Here is a 17,661-nt window from a genome sequence, read left to right as displayed (position 1 = left end):
AATGTAGTTGCCAAAATAAGGAAAACCTGCTGGTTGCTTGGTGACAGCTAGTTGTATGATTTGGAAAGTAGACTGTAATAAAGTAGTACTTCATCTCAGTTTTTTAGAAAGCTGCAAATCAAACCTATTCAAATTTGTGATTACAGTAGTTTTACGTGGTAGCCACTTGTTTCAGTGTTTCGTAACATAAACTAATAATTGCCTGTCAAAATTGGTCTAATGTATCTATCTGGATGCTTCGATCGTCATCCCATGATGAGAATCGTTGCATCGCAGACGCTTGGCTAAAAAAGTGGTTTAGTGCAAGTGTTGGATTAGGCATGGTTTAAATATTTAATTCCGCGCGAATATGTGTTTTTGCTGGTATTAATGTTATTCAAATTTGTGTGGCGACACTGATCTGAAAATCATCGAATGGAGCCGTCTTTTGTACATGTTGAATTCGACTATCCCGAATCCTGGGAGACAGCGGAAAAAGACACCATTGCCCCAGTCACAAGCGAAGAAATATCAAATGTCAGTATAATTTTTTCATTGCTTCAGTGAAATCCATAAGTAATTTACCGAAGATTTGGTTTGTTCAAACAGGAACCGCCCCGGTTTCGGTCAAAGTTGAACTTTTCTTTCCCATCAAGCAAAACATCGATGCTCGAAGAGAAGAAAGTTCCTCAGTTGGTTGGGATGGATAATATTTACGAAAACGTCATGAACGCCGCGTCAGTAAATCAGCCACAGCGAGCAGAAGCAAACAAGCCGGAGCGTTGCTTATTAGCTAGTGCCATTAGTGATACAGCTTTGCGATCAAAATTTGGGGAGATACTGAAATTTTTGCGGTGCGAGGGTTTGATAAATGCTGTAACTTCATCACCCATGCCAACTTGTGCAAAGAAAACAATTTCTTTGTCTCCGGAAATGGCTGAATTTTATTTTCTCGGCCAAAAGAAGTTGTATGATGCATTTCATGCACAACTGAAGGGACCGCCTCAATTTGTAAGCTGCTGTTCAGGTGCGATTTGTTTAGAAATATGTGATGTTTCCGGCTGACAATGTGTTATTTTGTTAAAAGAAATAGAACCTACGTAAGAAATTTGCCTACCACACCTGTGAAATTTATTTTTCTGCATCGATTTTTTTTATAGTTATTTTTGTACAGAAAAAAACATCGATTGGCAAATGAAGTGTCCGTTTACTCGTATAATTCGTTAATCGTTTGTGATTCCAAATGATTTTGGACGTTTTAAAAGACAACTGCGATTGGCGTTTAGTATTCGCTATTGACGTCTATTTAGTAATTTGAATAACCTCTTATAACCATTTTTATTCATTTAGGCGGATGTCGAAAGTCTGAAAAGGTCTTTATCTAGATCGTATGCCGACAAACCTTCGTCCACAAATTCTGTGGCAAATGATTCCGTAAGCTGAATTTAGAGTTTAATTATGTAAAATGTTTTACTTATTTTCTTATGAACTGACGTTTAGTTTTACTCACTTTTATTTTGCTGCTTTTAATGGTGTTTGTATTTTCACTTATATGAACTGGGACTAGTTCCATTTTTCAGCATCCAGACCAGCTGTCGGTGCGAAATTTATTTCTACTCAAATTCGCCACAAAATACACCGACTATAATGTTAGCACGCAGTGGTTGAGCGTTCTGCTGAAGTGTCCGTTTGGGAAAAAGATGGATCTTCTGAATAATTACATTGATACGCACGGGCTACGTCTAACGTTTGAACAGTACCTGGAAACACACTTACTCCACGGCACCAAGCCGGTCTCACCGTACTGGCTGATAGAGTGCAATGCCGATTATCTAGATTTCCGTATGCATAAATTCCTGCGTATGGGCTGGAAGCCACGGGACTACCGGCAGCGGAAGGCTATTTGGCACAAAGCCCTTGACAGTCTGGACAAATCCCCCGATGTACTCGGTCCCGAAAACGATTCCTTGTCTGGATGCGAGATCCATGCGTGTCCTGGACTGATTGATATGAATATGGCCGACAGTGCCAGGGGATCCTCGGGTCAGACGGTTTTGTTGCACTTTAAAACAAAGGAGAGCGGAAAAGTTAACGATTTGTATCTTCCTATTACGAATTTTTCAAATTTTTACGTTCAAAATGAGAAAAATATTATTTTTTGTTTAATGAAGATTGTCTCTTCGTTATTGTTTAGTTTCGTGTTTGATTTTACGGCAGCTGTTAGTTATAAGCACAGAGTTATAATGTTATGAGCACAGGGTGACCCGTATTATTGTTTTAGATCCAGCAGCGCTACAACAACGATGGAACATGCAGAGTCCCCTAATCTTAGCTTTAATTTCTGAAGTTTCACAGTATTTAAAAGGCTTAGAAATTACTGCAAATGCCATCAGTGATTGCCAGAAAAAGGAGCTGACTACTGCACTGCAGCAGTTAATAGAGATGCCGTATCCTACCGATGACCTTTCAGTAATGAATTACGCACGAACCTTAATCCACCTGGCCGAAGTTTTTTACCGTTTTTGGATGCAAAATTTGAATTATGCCGATGAATGCGTTAGTCGGGAAACGTTACGGGATGCGGCATCCAATACAGAAGGAGCCGCAGAAAACGTAGAAGGTTTGTACATGCAGGCGCAAAACGGGCACATCGAAACATCCTTGCGCGCGTAAACTGCTCGTAAATCAAATTAATAAATGTTCTTTTCTTTGTATCTGTACACAGGTAGCTTTTGTGCACAGTGTCATGCGTAGATAATCAGAAATACTACATGCTCAAATACTACGTGTCAATTTTCAGATATCGATAACGCCGAGGACGCTACGCAGACATCCTTGACCTTTTTGCCAGTTTCGCCGCTCCCGGTTGACCCATCCATACTGGCCCCTACGCTGAAAAGGGCACACTCTAGTGCTGTGTCAAGTAAGAATGATTAGATCGTTTTTAGCATGTTCCATTGTGTTGGATGGGGTGCCATTAGCAAAGGTGCATATTATACCTGTGTTGCTTGCAGAGGTCAATCGCATGTACTGCCTGTCCTGTCTAGAGAACACGCCGAATTTCGTCCGCATCGCCGGAGATAATCGAATTCTTCTGGCCGACGGGATGGTGGTGAATGCTCCAGAGCCCAGTGGTTGTCCATTATTATGGAAGCCGGACATTATAGAAAAGACTATCATAGCCCAGAAAGAAGCGGCTAAAAGTCCCGATGGTGTGTTTTGTTTTGTGTCAGTTTCTCCTGTACGAAATTACAAATAGGCGGCTACAGTATTTCCCAGTTATTTTAAAAGTATCTGCTTAATGTATATTCTGAATAAATTATCATTTGTTATTAAAAAAACGTTTTTCGTATTTGCAATACGCGGAACTTTCGCACGTAATATTTCGTGCAAAATTATGTTTAGGACAAAAATGAGTGTTTTAGCTGTCGTTATTGTTACAGAACCGAGCAAGAAGTTTTTCAGCGAATTGCCGGGTGTTGCGCCGATCTCTCGCCAGGCACCTCTGGATGACCGCTTCCAGCTTTCTGGCTGGCTTCTGCCTGACGAGCAGTCCATTCCGGCTAATACTGCTAGAGAGAACCGTGCTTGCGACGAGTATGAGAAATCTTGAACAGCCTTGATGTTATTGATAAGAGTCATAAGACCATCTAATATACTTTCCTGACGAAAGTGCTCTTAATCGGGGAGTTTATTCTAGTCAGTTAATAAAATGTAAACGTTGTCCTTGACAGAGACTCACCGGATGCTCCTCCGGAAGGCTGCCCAATTGCTTTCAAAGTGTTGGATATTCAGGACAGTGGGGAACTGCTGGTGCTGGAGGACAAAGGATCCGCGGCGGACATGGCCACGGCACATGCCGGCAAAATGGCCATGGATTACAGCGCTGTTGTATCGCACCCGTTATACGAAACTGTGCGCGCTCCAGAAGGCATGTAATTAACCTGGCAATTCGCGAAGTATCATCATAATTAATAATTAATCATAATGCGAATTGTTGTCTTTTTAGACGCCACCACTAGTATCTTCCATCCAGTTGTGGATTACAGTCTGTTGTTAAATCCACAAAACGAATCTGTAATGTCAGTTGATGCATTTACACGGGATTCTTCCCCTCCAAAGGTCACACAGGGCCTAAGCATACAGTGGATCGACCGTATTACCAAAAATCCTCGTTGCGGCCAGCCGGTGATGTTATACAAGCACCAGCAGTACAGCAGGTAAAATGATTTCGGGATGTAATGGTGCCGTTGTTTGCGCTTTCTGTCATTTTGACCTTTAAAAGGAACGTTTTTAGAGATTATGCTTATCTGTGCACTTATTTTCGACATCTGACCGTCCTGTTTTTTAAGTCACCTTGTAATTTATGTTTTTAACTGTGGATAAGATGTTTATTGAATGTAGGATAAACTGGATAATGTAGTACAAGAATTTCAAGTTAATCCGTTGTTTAGGAGCTGGCGGAAGCTATGAGCGACAGCAGCGTTTACCACGATGCTCAGTCGTCTCACGACGTCAACCGCACCGTTCTGCCGGAATGCTCGGCCTCTTGTCGTTACATCCCTCTGTAAACGTGTCCGCTGATATTAAAATTCAAGTGGTACAATAAGTAAACGTCTTTTGTTGTCCTATTCGCACATCGACATTAAATGTTAACACCATCAATTCTGGCGTATATTATTAAGTGCATTGTGCACAGATCGCGGCGATGCCGACATGTTCTGGCTAGAAATGGCGCAATAATCGACCAGTGTTGTGTGGCGGATTTGAATGCCATGTGTAAACTAATAAAACCTTATCTTGCCCGGTACATTATTGTGCTGGATTCTGTAAGACGCAAATATTGTGGCTGGGTTGGTAACACATGTCGAGACAGGAATTTGGCAAAACACTTGAAAGTGCACCATAAATCACATCAGGGCTTTGTTATTGACAAGATCCTGCCCAGCATCTCTTTTTCGAGCCACTGGCGGAAGAGTGAGATAACGCTGCTGTTTACATTATCAACAGACACATACTGGTTGGCCTACAGATTCGCACACAAACACGACTCTCTCCTATCGGCAATCGATAGCTTAAGTGTTTTATGATCTATGGTCAAGATAAGAATGTATACGGTGTTAATTTCCGATTACGTTAATTACTGGCTATGTCGGCGAACGGTCGCCAGATGGAACAAAGACAATAACATAACACATGTCTGGTTGTTACTGTACGTTTGAACTACAGTATATATGCGCAGCGATAAGGACATTTGCGAAATGTATAAAAATACAGTTTTCACCTTGGCAAGAAGTAGGAAGTCAAAGCATTTTTTTGAAAACCACACTCCATCCGAAAAAATTTAAGATGAAATTCCTGAGATATTTTAATCAGAAGTATACGGCGCAAGGCTGAATTAATAATCGGAAAATCAGTTTAATAATAGTAGCAGCATTCAAAGGTAAGTATACAATTTTTCATATGCTATAATTTTTTTGTTTAAATTTGTAACAAATACTGCTGATTTTCCGCAGATGTGCTTAACTTTGCAGCGTCGAGTACAATACATAAGGCAATACTTAACTGATACATTTTAGTGTTGAAAGCGATAGTTGCACATAATACAATAAAAAATGTGGTCTCACAAATTTATCAATCCACCGTCTAGTAAAAATTTGATTATGCATTTAAATGTATAAACTAGATATAACGTAAAGTGCGCAGTCGTTGCTATATTTACTGCGTTTGTATTTGATTAGGAACCGACATATCCAGTAAGCAAATTCAGCTATAACCGCGTGTGCACTGGACTCTTTCGGAATAGCAACTAAACGCTTATGGACGCAAAACCGCAGCGCCATGTCAGCCTCCGCTCTGACTTTCAGCATGTTGTGTTTGTTTCTTAAAGATGTGCTACCAATTATAAAAAGAGCTGTCAACAGTTTTTTCAGCACTTCTCATGGATCGAGTGATTTCCCACAAAGTGTGCATGTGGCGGGTGGCTAGTCAATCAATAATACACTGGTACACGCATGCACACTAACGATTAAGATACTACTATATTTTCTTAATGGAATACATGTACTTCTGCATATGTGATAAAGGTTGTGTTGTTACGTCGCTGGTGGCTCGATTTACATGGTACTCATATTATGGTGTCCGACTGTGTTTACTGCGAATAACCCGTGTCATTCCGCTTCGTGCAGCTGATGTCGCCATGCAAATTCCACAAAAACCCTAGCGGGGCGTCCCCCGTGGGGACTGTTCCGAAGGACGGGTTTTATTACATAATAACTGCAAAAAACTTCTGTTGTGGAGTTGTTTACTGGGAAGATTGCCTGAGTGCAAGCTGGACGGCTATTTTAGCGAAATAGTCTGCGGCAAGTGCAACCACCTCGCGTACGCGCATACGTGTACAGTATTAGTCTCGACTTTGGGTACCTGATTCCGACTGCCACTATCTCCAAAACTTGCAGCATCAGTTTTTCGTTGTCACTTTAACGAACCTTCCCAGTTAATGTTTCAGAATAGAGAATAAAATTTTAGAATTTTTGATATTTTGAAAGTAGGTTTTATGGAGAACCAAGAAGAGTTAATTTTGTTTTGGTTTCGTAGACTTAGCATAGGTCCGTCCGTTGGAGGCGTTGCTTGCACCCTATGCTATATCTACGAGAAACCAAACAAGCATAACTTTCTTGGTTCCCCACAAAAACACTTATCAGAGATCAAAAAGCGTCAAATTTTTCTTTCTATCTTCTGAGATGTTGGTTAGGAAGTTTTATGGAAAGGTAAACGAAAAACTAGTGCTTGAAACTTTGGATCAACTGACGATGACATTCAGTGCGTTCTTTCACTGTTCACATACATGCTCCACCTCTGCCTCTGCATCTCTGCCCATCCTGAGTTACAGCATTTCTGTCTCTTGAGTTTACAGTAAATTTCTCTCTATTGTCAGTAAACGTTCTGTCTGTCCTCAGTTACAAGCTCAGTTTTTCCCTATCCTGTGTTACAAACTTACAAGTTACAATAGGATTCGACATGGATCCATACCTACAGGTATATATATACATACATATATATATATACCCGTGGACGTATGCAGCGCTACGTCCTTCGGAAATTTCCATTCTTGATCAATACATGACACATTGCGACCGTACGTGTCTGCGCCGCTGTATGGGATTATCTTCAGCCCGAAATGATAACCTGACCCAAAAATGATAGCATGACTTGACACAGATTTCTTGTTACACATTTTCGGTGTGAACAAATTTACATTTATAATCAGTGCGCAGGACTGACTATTTGAACTTTTCTGTACACAATTTGGAAAAATGTGGTTTCTGCGTAAACAGTGATCCTCTGTTTAGTTAGTCCATCCGTTTATAGTGGTTTTATCAAGAAAACATTTGAAAAATATGATTAAACAACCCCGGTTATCCTCGCGAAAAACCGTGGCTGAACGGATTTCACCATCATCGCTGATTGGCTCAGAACGCCCGGAAAAACATACTGTCCAAACTGACCATGGGCGGAGCCGGTCTGAGTGCCAGCGTCCGTCGCGTCGGCCACAGCCGATCATTGATTATCGCCTGAAACTTGAACCAGTTCAGCCGGAAAATCTTCCTCCTGTAACGAGAAATATTACCATCGCTTCCAGTAGAGCATCCCCAGCGTCTAGCCGATCTCCCATGGATTACATTAAAGATGGGCGATACAATGTCCAGCAGGAGAATGACCACAACCGACGAGTGGAAAAGGAAGAGGCGGAAGGACGGATCGAGGCTTTAGAGCAAAAGATACAATGGTAAGACATGGTAGAAGCTTGCCGGTATTTTAGGTATCCGCTAATAATCAGTTAGCTCGGAATAGCGCAACATACCGCTTAATTAATTTGATGGATGCATCTTCGCACAAACTATGAGAAGTGAGTGATTTATTTGGTCCGCTTGGCTTATTATGACTGATGACTCGACCCATCTAGCGCCACATTATTTTTGAAGCTCCCGTATGTAACCTACAAGCAGCTACCCTTGAGTAATCATTACTGTCTGTAGTAGTTACGTGAAACCGTCCGAATATACCTAAAACCAAATGTGCTTGTTATTGCATACGAAATTTGTTATAATGTTTTGTTAAGTATATCTTTGGTCACTAAAGAAGGTGCAAAATTTTTAGAATAAAATAATATACAGATAAGATACAATATAACTAATGAAATAATATATATACCTAAACAAGTAATGCGGTAAAATTGACATGTGCACTTTCATCACATTAATTTTTCATGTTGTTAGTATAATATTAGGCTTACATAAAACCGATGCACCTCGTATTTCTTCTCTTGGTGTGGAAATGTAGGGCTTTTAATTTCAAATTTATTACAGTGACGATATCAGTGATAAGGTGAAATTGGTACGCTAACAAAGCAACTTGTTTTTGTTTTAATTGTAAGTTTTCAAGTTTCTGTAATAGAGTTCGGCTGCAGCCTAAGGTGGGTAATAATATTTTATGCATAAGTATTGTACAGAAGCGTTTGGTTTACAACTTTTAAACTCAAGAATTCATGATCTGTAATCTGCGATAGCAGTCTGTCCAGTTGTATGATATGACTGAATCATGTATCCTATGTAAAACAGTGGTATCGGTTATGCAATTGATTTTCATGGGTTGGGCCAATGGGCACTGAAAAGATAATATGGTAAGTAAGGTCAAATATTATTTAATTAATACGATTTATATTACGTAATGTGCTTTCTTGAAGTTGAGCACAAATATTTGTAATAAAATCGCATTGTTAAATGCAATTTTCGTAACACGCATACCGCACTGGCAGTCGCTGCCAACGATTGCAGTAAAGCACTAAATTAAGACAAATTTTAGGTGGGCAGATTGTACGAGCGCATGGCGAACGAAGTACCAGGCAGCCAAGGCACAAAGAAATGAATTACGGGAACACAATCGGAAGTTGCAAGCGCAATTAGGAATTGCCGCGGAAGACACTAATGCCGGTCCAAAAGACAAGAGTGCTCGCATTAAGTCGCCGCGTCGGCGGCGCCGCGGCCACACCGGATACCATATGACAACGGATGGCACGGAACTAATCGACTCCGCCTGTCAAACGTCCAACGATGATTCCACACCGGAACCTACAGGTGCTGATTTTGATCTACAGTCCATACTGCGTGATCTCGCTAACGTGACAATACGGGAACCATCCCGGGATGTCGCCATTCAGACGGAACAATTGTCCATTCCCGGCGCACTGTTCACTGACCCCATTCTGCTGGAACGGGGCACAGCATGGCGGAGTAGTAGCAGCGGTGGTAGTAATCGAGATGCGGCCGAAGAATTACAAAAACAGTTGACAGCACTCAAGATTAAACACGATCTTCTGGAGAAAAGTGATCAGGAGAATGTGCTGCAACTGTCGTTGTTGCGCGTAGAGTATCAAATGGAAATGGATAACGTGCGCTTGGAGCTGGAGAATGAACTTGCCGCTAAAGGCCAGCTGGAGATTAAGGTTGCTGAACTGCGGTACAAAGTAAGTTTTGTTGTAATTTATAATAATTTTGCTAGGTTAAGGACATACCACTACGGCACTACCATATCAGCTCAGTGTATTGTATATTAAAGTACGTACATTAACCGGTAATGTTAATTATGTTATTACTTGTAACACTTAATTTTTAATGCCATTTGTACATAGGCCGGTAGGCTAATATGTAGAAAATTTTGTGAAGTTCCAGTGTAGCAGTCACTAATTAGGATAGTTGTACTGCATGGTGCTTATAAGTCCGGAATTCTTGAGTGAAATGCCGGTTACAAAGAGTATGCGTGATAAATGATTTCTTTAATGAATGAGCCGTTGACGAACATGCAAGTCGTCAGTAAGTATTTACACAGGATAAACCAAGACAAAAACAAAACATTTTTTGCATAAAAAAATTCCGTGCGATTTAAAGTATCGCACCAACATGTAATTAAAAACCTCAACGTGCAGAGTGCAGAAAGTAACTGCGGTACGGTATGTACACTGTTACGTTCAATGGACAGTACTGTCTACGTAGATATGCATTATGTACTCTGTACTGGCACAAAAGTTTCTAACGCAACATCTTTGGAAGTTAAAATTTTTTTATCTCTTTTCTTGCGCTGTGATAAGCTTTTACATTCATTGTTTGAATTCAATGTGTAATTGTTTCAGAAGAACAATAAAATTTAATACATAAATATTTATATATCTACACTTTTAACGTCAGCTATGCGATTCGCGATCTTCTGATTTCAAAATGCAGTAGCGGCGCTTTTACGGTATAAACGAATGTCGTTGCGTGCAACATTTACTGTGGAATTATCAACGTTACGCTAGTGCTCTGGTCCATTAATCTCAATAAATAGGGACAGATTTTTTTGCCACTCCAGTGCGTTTTATGGTTATTATTACGCCATTTAATTTTATGCAGGTTGAAGACTGGCAGCAGAAAGTCTCGTGCGCTCAGAATCAATGCATGGCCGCCGAAACCGAAAAGCTTTCGCTGGAAAGAGAAACGCGTCGATTACGGAATTACTGCGATGTGCTGCAGAGCCGTATACAGCAGTTAAAATTAGATAGAAGAAAGAGTATTTCCGGCGTCAATGGGAACACTTTCTACAGCGACGCCGAGCCGGTAATTTGTGTCATAAGTGTAGCAAACCTCATAAATTATATTTGCCGTCAAACAGGAAAATGTCGAGTATTTGAGACTGTTGACCGGATGTGGAGCAACCGCATCCGATGAATTATTTTTATATCTTACGCATTTTTACACAGGAACGACAAGATTTGCGCCACGATAATCAGCGTCTGCAGAAAAATCTCCAGGACCAGATGACCGAACTAGGCCATGCCATACGGCGATTAGAGCATTACGAATCCGAGGTGGCTTGTCTCCGTTCGCAAATTAGCCTCCTTAACCAAGAATTAACGGCTGCTCGCCAAATTTCCGACGACCATGCCAGTGAAGTTGAACGGCAGAAAGCGCTTAATCAGGACTTACAGGATCAATTGGAAAGCATGCAAATTCAATTAGCTCGTGTGCAAACACGGCTGGAGATCAACTCATCGCGGACGGCGTGATTTGACCAAATATGAACTACGCTCATCAAGCATCATCAACGTTCAACGTTTACATAAAACACTGACCATGTAAATATAAACAGATATGACCGTCACTTTATTATCTGCAATTTTTACAAAATCTATTTTGATTCACCGTTGTGATACAACCAAAATACTGAATGTGCCAATAAACGTGTCCATGTCACTGATCCGGAAGCATAACAAAATCCTCCACCACCACTTCGGGCACGTATGGATTCTCGCGCTCTTCCGGATTGCGATTGCTGCCCGGTTCGCTCATGCCCAGATCCTCCAGTTTCCACATCCAGTCCAGACGCTGCTTCGAACGTAACATGCGTGCCTCCAAGCGATGCCTGGTCAGCATTTCCTTCTGTAAAATTGTCTCTGACTTCATACTTATCAAGCAGCTAAATAAAAATAAATTTCCTTACCTTAGCATAATCGGATTTGTCATCGGAATCTTCGAGCCATTTTATCAAGTCACGCATGGTAATACGATTCCTCGTGGCACTTCTCGTTTTCTCATCCTGTAAAGCATCAATACAAATCATCAGACTATAAACTCGACCGAGTGCAACATTCTCGCACGTGACTTATAAACGCATTTCCACTGAAAGCTAACAGATTCCAAGATTTCAGCGTACTAACAGATTCAAGATTTCAGCGTAATGTTTGATAACACTACTCGTAGATGAATTCACTTCAAAATTAATCGCACATAACCATAGCAATTAACAACATAATAGTCAACATTCATATTTATACCAAGCAATTCACCACGTAATGACAAAAGTTTAACAAACACTACACCGATTTCGATGATTTTAATTTGAAAATTTTGTGAATATCCTAATCTTACGAGAGGCGTGTGAAATAATTACCAGATCTTGATTCTGGAACGACCGGTTTGCCTCCTGTTCGCTAATAATCATGCAGGCACTATACGGGATGGTTATGCCTGCCTGAATGCGGCAGAAGCGTTGATGCAACCGCATCATTTCTTGTTCGGCTCCCATGATCAGACGATCGCGCTCGATAACATGTTGGCGCATAAGATTTTGTCGCTCATCCTCTTGATGGGAGAAGAACGTTTTCAGTTCCGGCACCAATCCTAAGGGTGGTTCCAACTTCTACGAATTTCAGATACATGTGCATATTTGGTTCGGTTTTCGAGCACAAGCAAGTACGTTTGCATCGCGTCTGTTAAGCGCTCATAATCGTCTTCTTTGACCCACCTTAGGTAGCTGAGCCTCCACAGAATAGTTCTTTCGCATAATTAAATATTCACTACAGTTTTTGGGGAATGCCTTCATCGGAAAATTGTTCGTGTAGTTTCTCCAGTTCTCTTCGACCTGTAAAATTTAACCTACGCCTAAAATAGTGAACCTCATAAGCAGTAAATATAAGCAATAAATATCGGTTATCTCCAGGCTGTGCACAATCAGCAACTGGGAAGAAACACGGGCTACTAGGAACCCACGAATACATCCACGCAAAATTTACCTGTCTCCGCTGTGTAACAAATTCTTCGATTTCATTTCGAATGGTGAAGCGTTTCTTCAGTGGTAATCTTGCTGACGATTCCATGTATTCTTGTGGAGATTCAATCATAAGCTTCGGCGGAAGTGATTCGTCGCGCAAATTCTTCATCTTTTTAGCTATTATTCCACGAGGTTTCTTCTGCCGCGGCTCCTCACTGGCTGGCTGCGCATCTTTCGAAGCTTGTTCCATTGACGGTGGCATGGTGGACAGCGAGCGTTTAGTTGCTCGACCACGTAACTGTTTTTCGTCTTTCGGAGATTTTTTCCGATGACCACCGGGTTGTGATGGCCCACTGGTAACTTGAGCTTGAGCGCGCTGACGGGTCATTGGTTTGCGAGTGGCATCTTCCTTCTAAAAAACAAAAGAATTACAGCCACATTCTTCGGTGTAATGTATTCCACGCAACGTTGTAGAACCACCCAATAAGTTTCTCAGGTGCAAAAGCACTTACTGTAACCATCAAAACACTTTTCGCTAGTATTGCCGCTAAGAGTAGCCATAGCTTAAAACTGAACGAAGATTTATATATCTTCACGTGCAAAAGCGTATTCTAAATGTCTGTCACCTTCTTCGATGATGATGCCACTGGACCTTCTTCCATTTTTATTTTACCGCCCTCGCCTTCGGAAATTCCCAAAGGAGCAGTAGATCCGGGTTCCATCTTAACGGGCACGTCCTCCTTCTTATTGTTAGGTGGCTTCTTAAGCGACAGCATTATCCGATCCGGCGACACCGCAAATGGGGATTTCTGTTGACCTATTTTCTCCTTATCCGGAGATTTCTTTTCGGCCATCTTGCCCTTTTCGGGAGCTTTTATCGGGAATACTTCCGGTTTGGTTAATCCCAGCGCTCCCGACGGGAGTTGTTAAGGAGATGGCGGGAATGGGCAGAGCAGGTGGGATGCCCAAAGTTAGCGGAGAAACCCGCACCGCCAGCGATAAGGACTGCGGTTTTGCGGGACCGACCGGCCGGATTATCAGCGATGGCTGGTTTTGCGGGACGACTGCAGCTGTTGTGGGCGTATCAGTCGGCGTCGTCAAATTTGTACTGGTGGCCGGTTCGGGTAACGTAGTGGTTGGTTTGATACCAGCGGAAGCGGCAGTCGTGCTGGGTGATAGCGCAGTGATAACGGAAGTTGGGGTCGATGAAGGGGCGCTACCCAAAGACACAATGGGCAGGAGGATCGAAGTCATGGGTTTCGTTTCAACGGTAGGTACAGATACTGAAGGGGTTGGAACGAAGGCTTCCTTTGTAACCTGGACTTCCGGTTCCGGTAGCGGAGTCACTACAGACGGAGGCAGCGGTAAGGGAGCCTAAAATGATTTTTTTGGAAACTAGATGCAGAAATTGCTCAACTAAAAATCAGTCAAATACCGCAATCGGCATAGAAGCTTCGACGGCTGGCTTATTTTCACTGGACAACGTAGAGCTGACTGGCACTGCATCCGCTGGCGATGGTGGCACTGTATCAGTTGGCGGCATAATCGAAGCTTCCTTAGTCGGCGGCATACTTTCCACAACCGTTTTCGCAGCCGTAGCTATTGTATCGGGTATTTCTGCCGGAGCTTCAGCAGTAATCGCAGAAGTCGTCTGATTAGCCGGCAACGCTACGGTTTCCGGTGCTTTAGGGGATTCAGTGGTTTCTGGCATTTTTGTGCTCGATAAAGAAATAACTGGTGTGGCGTTGGTTTCGTGTGGAATAACAACGATAGAAGGCGCTGCGGATGTCGTTATGGGTACGGAGGGTGCAAATATCACGGATGGAAAAGAGATCACGGACGGAAGAATGCTGACAGATGATGGAGGTGTTGATGTGGTTGATGGCGCTGGAGCTGCCTGTGATACAAATACCGCCGAGGGCGGATTCCATGGTTGGCCAGCCACGGTAAGAGTTATGGGAGCTGACACATTCGGAAGGCTAGTCGGCTTTGGACCTAAAATAATGGAATAGTGGCTGCATGATTTACGGAATGCACAGACTTGGCTGAAAGCATGGAATAAAATACTGTAAACCGAAAAAAGAGCGGCTTTCCAGCTGCTTTGAATACTGGCATTGATCGACACAGGGATCGTAATCCGTGTAGTAATACAAAAATAAGTTAGTAAAACGTTTTAATTAATAAAACAAACAATTACAGAAAACAGTCAAATTCAAGAATTCCTATTAAATATAAGGAAATTATTAAACATAATATTAACAAATAAAAATATTAATATGATTATATGATTAATATGATATCTAAGAAAATAAAACATAAAAAGCGTTATGCAGGCACTGATTGAACACTGTTAGCTTCCAGGCTACCAAACCCAAAATATCCCGCTTACTGGTTGCCGGTGGCGTTAGGCTAGGTACGATGGGGGCTGGAGCCGGCGATTTGGGCTCCTCGTCATCACTAATATCTTCGTACTGTGATTCTTGACTTGGCGTTGCCGCAAGTGGAGGTTTGCCGTGAATACTATCAGATCCACCACTACCAGCACTACTACCACTAACTGGACGAGCCGTGGGTTCGGCAGCATCGTCTTTGTTGTCGTGTTCCGCTTTCGGTTCTGCAGCAGATGATCCAACTTCTTTTCCCGTCGAGCTTCCTTGCAAATCTTCAAGCAGATTTTTACCAGATTTCGTGCTGCTTTTCGATTCATCTGAGCCAGACTTCCGAGCTTCTTCGTCACGGGACCGCTTCGCATACACTGTCCCGGTGAACGTTCCGCCCGGCTTATCACCGGATTCAACAAAATTTTTCAAAATCGTCCGTATCTCGTCACTCTTATCGGCCAACTGCAGGCAAGTCTTCCCATCCGCATCTACCGCTTTCGGATCGCATCCAACACGCAAAAGGAATTTCACAATCTGTACGGGACAAAAACGAAGCTGAACTACGGTTCTCAAACCATGCGAATACCGGGATACCCATATACCAGCCCACTATGTACATAGAAAGTCTGCACGAGCTAGCACCAAACGGAAGATGTGAGCTGGCTTTTTTAAGTTACAATTAGGCAAAAAATAAATTTCTTTCGGTGTATAAGTAAGATCTGAAAACACCACTAGCATAAAAAGTCAAAGTGAGAAACGGCAATAAGGGAATCCATTACTTCCGAGTTCCGGCTATAAGACTGTAACACATTCATTACATTTTGATGCCCATTGATCACCGCATCCATTAACGGAGTTATTGCTTTTGCGCCCCCTTTCGCATGGATATTTGCACCGTTTTTGCACAGTATCTTGATCACATCCTCGCGTCCATGATTGGCAGCTTCGTGTAATGGTGTCCATCCTGAATCAACACAAATACATAATCCCTGACCAGAATCACAAACGCACGTTGCAGCAATTCTTTACCCGCATAATCAGCAGCGTTAACATCCACTCCTTCTTCCATAAGCTTCCGAATTGTAGGCATGTCCCCTTTGCGGCAGGCCACATGTAGAGGGGTTTCGCCTTTAGGATCACGCCGAACACGACTTTCTTTGCCGTCCTTGGACGATGTACTGGAGCCGGAAGGCGTTCCGGGACGTTCTCGAGACGACGGATCAGGGGACTGCTGTTTTTCTACAACCAAGATCTGAATGAAAGCAGTGTTCGCTTTTGCAACGAAAATGTATCTAACCGGCAGATTTGGCCTGTTGTTTTAAAAGAGCCAACTGCTGACGTTCAGACACAATAGTCTGTGGACTTCCGGGATAGTCTACAGGACGTCGCCGGGAACGGTCCGGCTTGCTTCCGGTCCGTGGACGACCAGATTTTCCATCTGGGTCAGGTGTGCCTAGAAAAATGGCACTGATTTTCTGTCACAACTTAGCCTGATCAAGACTCATATATTTCCCGCAAAACATTTCAAAATCGAGTAAGTCGAAATAATTTCAGATTTTCAACCGTGTATGCTCACAATTCAAATGTACTTTAACGAAATCGAACACCAACCTTGTCTTTCAAAACTAGGCGCGCTCGGATCGGCAGTTTCCGGTGTCACAGGCGATCCAGGTGGGGTGCCGACAGAAAGTCCTTTATTTTCAGATATGGTTTTGGCTGGCTGGCTTCCCGAAACACCAGATTTCGCACTATTGGATCGTGAGCGCTGCCCAGCGTCTTCCTGCAAACATTACAATATATAAACTGTGCTATCGTCTTCTCGATGGGACACTGAGATCGGATACGAATGTGACATCGTATAAAAATAAACTTACCGGTAGAGTGACGGATACAGCAGGATTTCCCTGTGTTTCTTCGACTTTACCAGGAGTTTGCACGGCGAGTGCAGTGTCATCATTGCTAATTAAAGAGGTGTCCTTACTATCCGCTGCATTCTCAGCAGCTTCTGTGGCAGAAGTTAATGGCGCAGTTTGTGAAGTATCCACAGTGCTCGCTGTGACAACAAAAAAGAACAAATAAGCACTGATTTACTGATTACTCTCAAAAAGCACATACGAATGCGGATTACAGCTGTTTTAAACTAGTTATTAGTTCCACATCAGAAATGGTTACACTTTGGTTTTATACTTCATAGAATAAACGTTTTTTGGTATTACTAAAAAGCCCCTGTCTGATGCAGTCAGCAACAGTAAGTAACAAAAGCAGCGGAAAATTATCAAAATTTAAAAAAAAACAGCTGCACATTTTTTGCACTGCAGCGCATGAAGCCCTTACGCTCACCTTGACTGCCCGAAAGTTTTTCCATGCTATCCTTTGATTCGGTCTCGGCCTTGGCTTCTTGGTTGTCAGACGAAGGTTTGTCTAAATTGTCTTCCATCTTTTCACTCAGATCTCCACAAAAGGCAGATATCGTACAACGCAGAGAAGCAATCAGCAACAGAAAAAACTGAAACAAACACAAAAGCCCTGTTAGGTTTACGGCTTCACTGTAGAACGATCTCTTTACATACCACTGCACTTTACACTGCTTATAACTTTACAGTACACATCGTATGTAAATGGCCATAGCTGAAAACAGAAAGCCTCAAACAAAACTGACAAGAAATCAAAAGAAAAACTTTAAAACTCTCAATTTTTCACATTTCCACATTTTTCC

General features: G+C 42.3%; 3 protein-coding genes across 5 annotated transcripts; 2 read left to right on the top strand and 1 right to left on the bottom strand.

Moving 5' to 3' along the window:
• Nucleotides 1-15: 15 nt before the first annotated feature.
• On the top strand, nt 16-4,781 carry LOC129602565 (uncharacterized). Of its 2 annotated transcripts, XM_055501612.1 has the most exons (11): nt 18-516; nt 589-990; nt 1,330-1,413; nt 1,560-2,022; nt 2,261-2,599; nt 2,780-2,902; nt 2,994-3,191; nt 3,423-3,576; nt 3,714-3,910; nt 3,989-4,199; nt 4,434-4,781. In XM_055501612.1, the coding sequence occupies exons 1-11, from the start codon at nt 415-417 to the stop codon at nt 4,450-4,452; spliced, it is 2,292 nt and encodes a 763-aa protein (XP_055357587.1). In that variant the 5' UTR covers nt 18-414; the 3' UTR covers nt 4,453-4,781. The 2 variants fall into 2 exon arrangements, with proteins under 2 accessions (XP_055357588.1, XP_055357587.1); XM_055501613.1 differs by lacking the exon at nt 4,434-4,781 and having other exon boundaries at nt 16-516; nt 3,714-3,914; nt 3,989-4,145.
• Nucleotides 4,782-6,657: 1,876 nt separating this feature from the next.
• Nucleotides 6,658-11,651, top strand: LOC129601271 (coiled-coil domain-containing protein 102A-like). Of its 2 annotated transcripts, XR_008692204.1 has the most exons (5): nt 6,658-7,768; nt 8,845-9,505; nt 10,428-10,631; nt 10,775-11,439; nt 11,520-11,651. XR_008692204.1 is itself a non-coding variant. In XM_055500045.1 (4 exons), exons 1-4 carry the CDS (start codon nt 7,380-7,382, stop codon nt 11,078-11,080), a joined length of 1,560 nt encoding a protein of 519 aa, XP_055356020.1. In that variant the 5' UTR covers nt 6,658-7,379; the 3' UTR covers nt 11,081-11,625. The 2 variants fall into 2 exon arrangements, 1 of the variants encoding a protein (XP_055356020.1); XM_055500045.1 differs by having other exon boundaries at nt 10,775-11,625.
• LOC129601282 (ankyrin repeat domain-containing protein 11-like) lies at nt 10,402-17,654 on the bottom strand. Its single transcript, XM_055500059.1, is given in 16 exon segments — nt 10,402-11,453; nt 11,515-11,610; nt 11,965-12,213; nt 12,319-12,435; nt 12,587-12,976; nt 13,191-13,399; nt 13,401-13,938; nt 14,000-14,559; nt 14,954-15,479; nt 15,764-15,909; nt 15,975-16,184; nt 16,243-16,398; nt 16,557-16,725; nt 16,820-16,998; nt 17,280-17,451; nt 17,516-17,654. Coding segments are annotated over 15 exon segments (3,837 nt in total). The 5' UTR covers nt 17,383-17,451; nt 17,516-17,654; the 3' UTR covers nt 10,402-11,264.
• Nucleotides 17,655-17,661: the final 7 nt, after the last annotated feature.

Source organism: Paramacrobiotus metropolitanus, unplaced genomic scaffold (genome assembly GCF_019649055.1).
Source record: "Paramacrobiotus metropolitanus isolate TYO unplaced genomic scaffold, Prichtersi_v1.0 Parri_scaffold0000004, whole genome shotgun sequence".
Taxonomy (NCBI): Eukaryota; Metazoa; Tardigrada; class Eutardigrada; order Parachela; family Macrobiotidae; genus Paramacrobiotus; species Paramacrobiotus metropolitanus.
The sequence above is the reverse complement of the archived record's forward strand: the minus strand, read 5'-3'. Positions and strand labels throughout refer to the sequence as shown.